At 54.4% G+C, this 11322-nt stretch overlaps 1 protein-coding gene across 1 annotated transcript in view; it reads left to right on the plus strand.

Moving 5' to 3' along the window:
* Positions 1 to 716: 716 nt before the first annotated feature.
* Positions 717 to 11322, plus strand: part of LOC103596693 (IgGFc-binding protein-like) — a 19358-nt gene continuing 8752 nt past the window's right edge. The window contains exons 1-8 of the mRNA XM_008580389.1: positions 717 to 797; positions 3751 to 3826; positions 4074 to 4147; positions 4259 to 4386; positions 4467 to 4653; positions 4782 to 5066; positions 5178 to 5346; positions 9711 to 9825. Coding sequence (XP_008578611.1) covers positions 717 to 797; positions 3751 to 3826; positions 4074 to 4147; positions 4259 to 4386; positions 4467 to 4653; positions 4782 to 5066; positions 5178 to 5346; positions 9711 to 9825 — 1115 coding nt within the window. The remainder of the gene's footprint in view (positions 798 to 3750; positions 3827 to 4073; positions 4148 to 4258; positions 4387 to 4466; positions 4654 to 4781; positions 5067 to 5177; positions 5347 to 9710; positions 9826 to 11322) is intronic.

The following is an 11322-nucleotide window of genomic DNA, read 5'->3' on the forward strand; positions in this document are numbered from 1 at the left end:
ACTTTTCTTTTTTTTTTGTCTTTTTTCGTGTCCGGCAACGGGATCGCAACCCTCGGTGTTGCTCCCGCGCCTCGCTCCGCCAGTGAGCGGGAACCGGTCTGTATGTGGGATCCGAACCCTCGGCGGGAGCGCCTGCCGCGCTTCCCAAGCGGTGCACTGTAGCAGTGCGCCACCGGGCCGGCCCACTGATGCCTTTGCAGTCCCTAGTGGCTGTGGCTACAATGGTGAGGTGGTGGGGACCCTACCCAAGACCTACTTGCTCCTGGATCCAAGCCCATGGAGCCCAGGAGGACAGGGCCCCAGCCTCTCCTCCTCCAGGACCAAGGAGTCCAGGCCCCCAGCTCATTCCATCCTTAGACCCAGGAGTCAGAACCCCCAGTCCCAGAAACCCCCACCCCAGCCCCACTCTCTCCGCAGCGCAGTTCCTGACCCTCGGTGCCTCCTTCTGGAATAGCAGCTCCTGCAGCCACCGGTGCCACTGTGGGCAGGAAGGCCAGGTGCGGTGCTGGCCAGAGGGCTGCCAGGTGGACCAGCAGTGTGTGCCTGCACATCCCTTCTCAAGGTGCTGGGCCCCTCCAGGCCCCTCCTGCCACCTGGGCCCACGGGGCCATCTGTGCACACTCTCCAGGTAGCACCTGTGGCTCCAGCCTTGCCAGTTCGTCCTGGTCCTGCTTCCTGGTATCCATGTGGAGGTGGAGCTGGGCAGAGGAGCCCCCATGCCAGGGGTCCCAGTGCGGCTGGTGTTCCATGGCCAGGATGTGATGGTGAGATCGGAAGGCCGGATGGCACATGAGCTGGTGAGTGAGGCTGGGAGCTGGGCTAGAGGATGGAGTCAGGGACAGCCATGGGGTGACAGACACATTAAGCGAGTGGGCAGTCACTGAGACTATCAGAGAGACTGGTAGGCAGAGAATCAAATGGCAGATAGTCAGACAGACAGACAGATGGAAAGAGTGGCAGGCAGAGAGACGAACAAGGAGACAGACAGCAGGCAGACAGACAGAGTGTCAGGTTGATGGGAAAACAGAGAACAATTTGGGATGACCAGAACAGGTGGTGAAACGGAAGGCAGGGAGATGGACGGACAGGTGGACAAATGGTGGGCAGATGGTGAGCCACCTGGTGGACTCACTGAGGCTGACAGATGGTCACAGGCAGACGCGGACTCCCGGAGTCTCGTTCTCACCACACACCATGCATTGCCCATCAGTGCAGCCCTCCGGGGCCTCGGTTTCCCACCTTTCTTTGTGTCTGGCTCCCACCCTGTAGTTCCCTGACTCCAGCTATTGGTTGGCCTCACGGGCCATCCAATCCACGGACTCTACAGCTGTCCCCACCCCTTACCTTCTCGGATGGAAGGTCCCTCCCTAATCCATCCTGCCCACTCCTTCGCCTCCTGTGCCCCTCCCTCCAACACTCAACAGGCAACCCCACCTCTCCACTTGCACTCACCCCTGCACTTAGGCAGCCCAACACGCCTGGCCAGCACCATACTGATGACCGTGAACTTGAAGGGCCATCTCACCAACTCCCTGGTAACTTCACTTGCCCCCCCCCCATGGCCTTCTCCTCTCCCCTCGGACCAAACCTCCTCCCCTAAGCTCACTCTCAGCGGATGAACTCGCTTCCCGCTTCACTGGGAAACATCAGCAGGAGCGCTCCGTGAGCAGCCCGCACCCTCCCTCTGCCTGCCCTCCTGGCTAAGCACGCCCCTGTGATTGTTCCTGGACCTCACCAGCAACTCTTCCCGCTCTCCTGGATATCCGCGGTTCTCGAAGGACGGCCCCTTACCAGCAGCATCAGCATCCCCAGAGAACTTGTCTGAAATGCAAATTCTTGGGTCACACCCCAGACTGCCACTCGGGGTGGGGCCCTGCGACCTGTTTTAACCAGCCCTGCTGGGGATTCTGATGCACGCTCAAGGTTGAGCACCACTGATCTAATCTGAGTCTACACCAACACTTTGCCCTTTTCTTTTGGCTCCTTCTCACCACATTCCAACAGGCTGTGATTTGTTCCACCTTTGAGACACTCCCTTGTCGATCCCTCATGCCCCCCAGCTATTGCCCCACTTCTCGGATGCCCTGTACAGCAAAAGCCCGCAGAAGAGTTGTCTGTGCTTGCTGCCTTCGCTTCCTCTCTTTTCACTTTCTCTCAAACCCTCTTTAGTCACGTTTTTTTCTGCCTTTAACCTCATGTCACCAAATCCACTCTGGACGAGGTCTCCCCCATCTAGTGGTCAATCCTCAGTGCACGTCCTGCTTGACCGTCCGTGGCTTTGACCCTTCCTCCTCCAACACTTTCTTCCCCAGCCTCCAGGACCCCACACTCTCTGGGTTTTCCTCCTCCCTCTGCAGCTGTGCCTCCTCATCAGCCACCACGCTAGCTGGGGTGGCCAAGGGCTCAGCCCACCCTCCTCTATTCCCCAGCTTCACCCATTCCCTCGGGCGTCTCAGCCAGGTTTTCTGCTGTAAATATCCCCATTAGTTTCCCCTTCCCCCTACAAGCATTTCCCCATAATTGGAGCCCCCTTCTTTCTTTTCTTTCTTTTTTTTTTTTTTAAAGATGACCAGTAAGGGGATCTTAACCCTTGACTTGGTGTTGTCAGCACCACGCTCACCCAGTGAGCAAACTGGCCATCCCTATACTTTTTTTTTTTTTTAAAGAAGACCAGAAAGGGGACATTAACCCCTTACTTGGTGTTGTCAGCACCACGCTCACCCAGTGAGCAAACTGGCCATCCCTATATGGGATCAGAACCCGTGGCCTTGGTGTTATCAGCACTGCACTCTCCCAAGTGAGCCACGGGCCGGGAGCCCCCTTCTTTCTGACACACACATTTCTATTCCAAATGCCTCCCATTGGCAGCCTGCCCCCACCAAGCTAAACAGGTGCCAAGGCCCCCTGACCTCTGTGCCAAATCATGTCCCCACAGGTGAATGGGCGTCTGCTTCCTCTGCCCCTCTCCATCCCTGAGGCTGGGCTTGTTGTTTGGCTATTTTTACCTGCCCATAATCCTGCTGACTGGGCCAATTGTCGAGCTAGGGCTACGTCTGGGTCTGGAGTTCACAGACCCCTCAAGCCCGTTGTCCACACTGGGTCACAAACCTTTCACATGCCAGGCTGGGTCACCAGACCCCTCACACGCAGGTCTATGAGCTAGGTAACTGGCCAAAAGGTCCTTGGAGCCATAGGTTTGAGAGCATGGCTGTGCAAGGCATGGACGCCCAAGGCAGATGCCAGCTAAGCTGTGGTGCTGCGCATGCGCCCTATCTCCACCCACTCACACAATTTGCTTACAAAGAATGCACCACATCACCCCCAGTCTGACCTAAGGCGAGGGTCCTGACTAAACTATTCTATTTTCCCAGCAGTTGTCCACTCATGGGACTCAGCTACCCACCTGGCCATAGATGCAGGCTTCCAACTGTGGATCCAAGATGGGCATCTGGAACTCATGGTACCAGGAGCCTGTGTGAGCCTGATGCCCTGACCCCTTTGGGAACACCCCAGCTGGAGCCCAGGCCATTCCAAGCTATCTGGCAGGAGGCAGAGCCCTGCCGCTCAGAATGGCCGGGCTGTCCAACACACCCAAGGGCCAGGTATGCAGGCCCCAAGGCCTGTGGGTGGCTCTTGGATGTGACGGGCCCCTTTGCAGCCTGCACCTGGACCCTCCCTGTGGGCCTGTTCATGGACAGCTGTATTGAAGAGTTGTGTGCAGCCAGTGAGAGCCTACTTGTCCTCTGTCAGGCACTGGCCGCCTTTGTCTGGGCCTGTCAAGCTATTGACATCGCTGTAGGCACCTGGCACATTCCTGGTTTCTGTGGTGAGTCTGGAGGGAGGTAGCAAAGAGGCAGTTGGGAGCTGGGTCCAAGACCACTGAATACAGTTGCACAGGTGTGAACTGCACAAAAATATCTGGCCCTGCCCTGGGGGAGGCGGTTTCTGAAGAGAACATAGCTCTGGGGCTCTGAGAGATCAGACCCTCTGAGGGGTCACGGCCGTGACCTGGGGGTAGGGGCTGTCTTGAATCAAATGCTTGGTGCTGATCTCTCTCTCTCCCCTTACTCCAGAACCATCATGCCCTGAAAATAGCCACTGGGAGATCTGTGCCGACATCTGCAGGCCCAGCTGCCCACACGAGGAGGTGCCTCTGGCCTGCCACAGCCCCTGTCGTGAGGGCTGCATGTGTGATGCCGGCCACCTGTTCAGTGGCAGAGCTTGCGTGCACCTTGTCCTCTGTGGCTGCCCCTGGCAGGGCCATGTCCTACCCCTGGGGGCACAAGAGCTGAGCCCCAACTGCCATGAGCTGTGTGAGTGCAACGAAGCTGGGCAGCCACCTTGCTGCAGCCCCCAGGCTTGTGGGGACGAGGCAGCATGCCTCCTGTGCGATGGGACCTGGCATTGTGCGGTCTGGAGAGGCAGCAGCTGGGTGTCAGGTGACCCCCATTACCGCACCTTCACAGCCCAGGAGCCTGCCGCTATGTGCTGAGCCGTACCTGTCGAACTGGCCCAGGGGTGCCAGCCTTTACAGTTTGCATGGACAATGAGCACCTAATCCCCATGGCCAGCGTGACTCGGGCTCAGAAGATCAAGGTGGGTGTCCATGGGGTGAAGGTGATGATGGAGGCTCAGACTCCCAGGAAGGTGCAGGTAAGCCAGAAGGGCAGGCTCAGACTCAGAAGTCCAAGGGGGACAGGGTTCCACCCCAACAGTTCTGAGGGAGTCACAGACCCACCTGAGGGTGTGTGATGTAGATATGGCCCCATCTGTGTTTCCAGGTTAATGGGACCCAGGCCCACCTGCCCTTACACCTGGCCAGCGGCCATGTGCATGTCTACTTCCGTGGTTTTGGGGCAGTGCTGCAGACCGATGCTGGCCTCCTGGTCTCCTATGATTGGTGCCACCATGTGTCCATCATGGTGCTTGAGACCTACGCTGGTGCCCTCTGTGGCCTGGGTGGGGACTTCAATGAGGATCCCCAGGATGACTTCTGTGCCCCTGATGGCTCCCTCCTGCCCGACCCAGAGGCCTTCACACTCAGCTGGAAGGGCCCAGACTCTCCGGCCCGCTGCTCTATCACGGGCCCTATCCCTCTGTGCCTGTGTGACGGGGAGGGCCAGTACCAGTCGCTGGCCTTCTGTGGACTGCTGGGTGCCTGATGTGGGCCTTTCCAGGCCCGTGATGAGCCAGCCGAGTCCCAAGTCCACATGGAAAACTGCATGCACGACCTCTGTGCCACAGGGGGCTCACGGAAGATCTTGTGTGAGGTGTTAGGGAGCTATGCCCAGCAGTGCCAGCATCACAGCCTCCCTCTGTGGCCCTGGAAACACCTGATGGACTGCAGTGAGTGGCCTCTGTGCTGATTCTCATCCTGCGCGCTGCCTTCCTCTCTGTGCCAGCCAGCATTCTGCTTGCTGCCTACAGAACCCCAGATCAGCTCATTCTGTTGGCTTGCATAATTAATGATCGCAGTAGCTACTTCAGGCTTGGCTCCATCGGGCACTCAGACGATGTCATCAGCCCTGGTTTCACTGCCTCTGCTTTGCCTCCCACCATGTTGGCTCCTTGTCCAGACCCTGAGCATAGTGGTTCCAGACCTTACAGCCACTCAGGTTTCAGCCCAGCAGGAAAGAGAGCCCTGTGGTCCTGGAAACACCTCCCCTCTACACACACACCAATATATGCATACAGATAATAATACACAGTGTCACTAAATAGGAATGTGCACTCAAATATTTTCCATTTCATTCTCTTCTATTTCATTGTTTAAAGCAAGGAATGCCCCCACTTACCTGTATCACATTGAGGATGAGAACACAGATCCCAAAGTCATGCTGTCTTGGTTAGAGTCCCAACACCACCACTTCCTAGCTGCGTGCTTGTGGGGAAGTCACTTAACCTCTCCATGCATCAGTTTCCCCTTTAACAAAAAAAGAATGAAAATAGTGCCTACTTTGTGGGGTTGTTGTGAGAATCAAAGAGATAACAGTTCCTGGCAATACAGTGAATGCTGTACAAGTATGAGCTGTCATTATTATTTTTGTGTTCACGGAAGATCTTGTGTGAGGTGTTAGGGAGCTATGCCCAGCAGTGCCAGCATCACAGCCTCCCTCTGTGGCCCTGGAAACACCTGATGGACTGCAGTGAGTGGCCTCTGTGCTGATTCTCATCCTGCGCGCTGCCTTCCTCTCTGTGCCAGCCAGCATTCTGCTTGCTGCCTACAGAACCCCAGATCAGCTCATTCTGTTGGCTTGCATAATTAATGATCGCAGTAGCTACTTCAGGCTTGGCTCCATCGGGCACTCAGACGATGTCATCAGCCCTGGTTTCACTGCCTCTGCTTTGCCTCCCACCATGTTGGCTCCTTGTCCAGACCCTGAGCATAGTGGTTCCAGACCTTACAGCCACTCAGGTTTCAGCCCAGCAGGAAAGAGAGCCCTGTGGTCCTGGAAACACCTCCCCTCTACACACACACCAATATATGCATACAGATAATAATACACAGTGTCACTAAATAGGAATGTGCACTCAAATATTTTCCATTTCATTCTCTTCTATTTCATTGTTTAAAGCAAGGAATGCCCCCACTTACCTGTATCACATTGAGGATGAGAACACAGATCCCAAAGTCATGCTGTCTTGGTTAGAGTCCCAACACCACCACTTCCTAGCTGCGTGCCTGTGGGAAAGTCACTTAACCTCTCCATGCATCAGTTTCCCCTTTAACAAAAAAAGAATGAAAATAGTGCCTACTTTGTGGGGTTGTTGTGAGAATCAAAGAGATAACAGTTCCTGGCAATACAGTGAATGCTGTACAAGTATGAGCTGTCATTATTATTTTTGTGTGTGTGTCTTTTTCGTGACCGGTAAGGGGACCACAACCCTTAGTGTGGTGTCGCCTGCACCGCGCTCAGCCAGTGAGCGCACCGGCCATTCCTATATAGGATCCGAACCCGCGGCAGGAGCGTCGCTGCACTCCCAGTGCCACACTCTCCCAAGTGTGCCTCGGGCTCGGCCCTGAGCTGTCATTATTAAATTGGTTTTCAAGTTTCACATTAGGAAAAGACACTGCGTTAACATCACTCTGCCCCCATGTCAAAACCACAGGGCTCTGCATCCTGGCGCCCTGTTGGTGATAGACCTTGTCAGCCTGTCCTGAGTCAGGCTGTCCTGGGGAAGGCCTGGGGTCAGCCCAGCTCAGACTCTCCCAAGATCCAGCAGGCAGCTGAGGTGAGGCCTGAGCCACCTTTTTACCCTGTTAGTGTGAATGTGACCATTTCACAGATGAAGAGCAGACACCGGGGCACAGAAGTGAAGGGTGTGTCTCACAGCGGGAGTGGCACGGAGGGGTCACCCTGGGTCTGACCTTGCACTGGGTGATGCTGGGGATACGGCAGTGACAGAGAAAAGCCCAGACTCTGTCCTCATGGGGCCCACATCCACTGGAGTTGGCTGAGCTGTCTTCAGACAGTGACAGCCCAGGATGTCCAGGACTGTAGTGGGGAAGCTGAGGCAGAGTGATTGGGGCTCAGATGAGGAAAGTGTCAGGGTCTGTGGGAGCCCAGAGGAGTCACTGGCCCAGCCTGGAAAGTTGGGGCACGTGCCCAGAGAAGGGGCATGTGAGCTGAGGCCTGAATGACGAATCAAAGTTAGACAGTAAACAAGGAGAAGCCAAATGTTCTGAGAAGAAGGAACAACATTTCCAGAAGCCCAGAGGCTTTGTGCAGCCAAGCCAGAGTAGGGGGAGCCTGGAGAGAGGTGAGGTTGAGACGTGGGCTAGGCCTGGGTCCACGGGGCCTTGAATGGCAGGCAAGGAGTGAGGACTTTGTCCTGAGGGCTCGGGACCACCTAATTCCCCAGGACCTCAAGGCTAGTGACTCCTTTCCCCTGCCCCCAAGCACCCCTCAGAACAGGAAGCAAGTTCTGTGTCCCTCAAACAAAACCTCTCTTTGTCTGAGGGAAGCAATCCATCGCACATTCAAAAGGCCAACAGAAGGGATGGGCGGTGGCTGGGCTGGGGGTTCGCCCTGCCTGACCCACCTCCTCTCCCAAAGCCAAAGACAAGCCCTGGGGTCATTGCTCACTTCACAGTAACAATGACTATTGTTAACTGAACACCTGGATGTGCCAGGCAGCGTTCTATGCACGGGGGACACAGCAGTGACCAAAACAGACAAAAACCCTGCCTGAAAAGAGCTGACGTTCCAGTGGAGAGGACAGAAAGGATGCAGATTAAACAGCATGTCGGCAAAATGAGGTGCCGGGCCGGGCGGGGGTGCTGGGGGAGGGGCGCGCGGTGTTCAATGGTGAGGGCAAGCATGGTGCGGGTGGGCAGTGCCACGGGAGCGAAGACCGAAGGGAGTAAGGGAGGGAGTCACGTTGGCTGAGGGGGACCATTCCAGGCAGGCGAACCCAGGAAAATGACCCCGGAAGGCTGCAGGGGCCTTCCCCAGCCCCAGGACTCTGGGCGCCCAAATAGAGATAAACTTTGACTTGAAAAACTCCCATGTGTCACCAAGGACATTTGTTCTTCACACACGCACACACACACACACACACACACACGCACCCTCAGCAATCTCTCCTTCAATATGTCTTTTCCCTGATCTGTGAAACCCTCAAAGACAGGAGTGGGGTCTGTCCTGGTCACTACTGTGTCACCAGCACCTGGCACAAGGCCTTTAAAAGTTAAAGTTGGATCTCATGAGACTCCTGATTGAAACCACCCACCCGTACCCATTGCTCTTGGGATGAAGTGTGAACTTCAGACCTCCTGCTAAGAGACCCTCACTGTGCTGCCTCTCCCCGCTCGCCCCCGCCTCCTCCCGCACCTCCTCTCCCTCTAGCCCACTCTGCTCCAGCCACACCGGCCTCTCTGCTGTTCCTGGAACACACTAGACTCATTCCTAGCCCAGGGCCTTTGCATTTTCTGTTCCCTCTGCTTGGAATGCTCTTCCCCAGTAACACGTGGCTAGCTCCTCTCATCACTGAGGACTCGGCTCACATGTCAGCCCTGCAGAGACCTCCCGTCTGCTATACTCAAAGCAGCCCACAGGACTCAGCCACTCTTTGTTGCATGACCCAGTTTCTCAATCTGAAATCATCTTTTATTTATTACTAGCTCATTGTCCATTTCCCCCTTCTAGAACAGGGCCAGCATACTTTTATCGAAAGGGCCAGATAATAAATATTTTAGGCTTTCTGGGCCACACTCTGCCGCAACTACTCAGCTCTTCTGTTGTAACACACAAGCAGCCATGACAAAACATAAACAAATGAGCTGGGTTATACTAAAATGTTATTCATGGACTCTGAAATTTGACTTTTATGTAATTTTCATGCCTCAGAAAATATTCTTTTGATTTTTTTCCAACCATTTAAACATGTAAAAACTATTCTTAGATTGTAGGCTGCATAGAAACAGGTCATGGGCCAGATTTGACCCACAGGGTGTAGCTTTTCAACCTCTGCCCTAGAACATCTGCCATGAGGTCAGGGATTTCTGACTCTCTTGGTCACTGCTGTGTCCCCAGTCCCTAGAATGTTCCTGGCATGTAGTAGATGTTCAGTCTACAGAAGAGCACTTCAATACATTCATTAATTCTTTCAACAAATATTCACCCAGCATGGCAAGATGGCAGGAAACAGAATTTGATCTTGGAGCAGTGAGGCGACATCCCTGCATTGAATGTCTTGTGTTTCTCCAGAGCTGGCCTGCCCTCCACACGGCCACTACGAGCTCTGCAGCTCCTCCTGTCCCAGCTCGTGCGCTGAGCCTGCCCTGCCCGACAGCGGCCTGACACCATGCCAGGAGGGCTGCCAGTGTGACTCAGGCCTTGTGTTCAACAGAACCGACTGACTGTCCCTCATCCAGTGTGGCTGCTCCGGTGGAGGCAGATACTACCGGCCAGGGAGGCCCTGGGCTGGGGAGCGCTGTGAGCAACTCTGCTGCTGCGAGGCTTCCACCCATGCCGTGCACTGCCTCCCCTTGTTCTGTGCGCCTGGGCAGAGATGTGGACCCTCAGGGGAATCTTTTGATACCACCCACTCTCCCCTGGCACCTGCCAGGCAACTGGGCATTCACACGTCATCACCTTTGACGGGAGGACTGCTGAGTTCTCGGGCACCTGTGTTTCTGTCTTTGCTGAATCCTGTGGCTCCTCCCGCTCACTGCCCTTCTTCAGGGTAGAGCTGGGGAAGGAGAACAGATCCAGCAGCCCCACCACACTCATCTCGGGTTAAGGGGACCCAGGTCCTCCTGCAGAGCAACAGCCCAGGCATGGCACTGGTAAGCACACAGCTCTGGGGGACTTCTGGGTTCTAGGAATTCCAGCCCCTCACCCAAAACCACAGTCCCAAAGGAAAAGTGTATTTTCTCTCCAATATTTCCACTTTTTTACCTCTATTCACTGATTATACACCCTTTTCTGTCTATATCCATCAGATGTACTCAGTTTAAAATAATAGAAACACCCCTGAAACCAAGAGAAAAGGAATTTATTGGTTTAACCCAATGGAAAAACATCTACAGTTCCCTGGATTCAGACATAGCTAGATCCAAGTGCTCAAACAAGATGTCTGGAANCTTTTCTGTCTATATCCATCAGATGTACTCAGTTTAAAATAATAGAAACACCCCTGAAACCAAGAGAAAAGGAATTTATTGGTTTAACCCAATGGAAAAACATCTACAGTTCCCTGGATTCAGACATAGCTAGATCCAAGTGCTCAAACAAGATGTCTGGAATCTGTCTCCATTTCTGGGCTTCATTTGCAGACATGTACCACCCCACCTGGTGAGGACAGAGATGGCTGCCAGTTTAGCAAATGCCACTGGCGGAACAGTATCTCTTTCTGAAAAGTCCTGGGGCTGTCCCTCATGGGCCCAGCTTGAGTCATGTGACCACCTCTGGACCAGTCCCTGTGGACTAGCTGATTGGCTGGGCCTAGGTCATGCGCCAGAAGTTAGGGTGGGGTTAACTTTCTGTGAACTACGTGGATAGATTTTGGAGGGATGGGCCCTTAAGGAAATCCAGACAAAGGAGAGATGAAGACTGAGCAAGAAAAAACAAGAGATGTTCACGATTATAGTTTTTTCTTTGCCCATTAGTTCAAAACTATTTTACATGTATTTGAGTGCCTACTATGTGCTAAGAAACACTGAACCAAACAAACATGGTCCTGCTCTCCCGAACCTTCCTTTGACTCTGTCCGCTTCTCAGGTGAATGGTGAGGCCACAGCCCTCCCTGCAAGCTTGACTGGGGGCAGCCTTGTCGTGCAGTGGAGTGGCCTCTTCTCCACACTGCAGTCGGGCTTTG

The sequence above is a fragment of the Galeopterus variegatus genome, unplaced genomic scaffold, assembly GCF_000696425.1.
Source record: "Galeopterus variegatus unplaced genomic scaffold, G_variegatus-3.0.2 Scaffold2073, whole genome shotgun sequence".
NCBI classification, from domain to species: domain Eukaryota; kingdom Metazoa; phylum Chordata; class Mammalia; order Dermoptera; family Cynocephalidae; genus Galeopterus; species Galeopterus variegatus.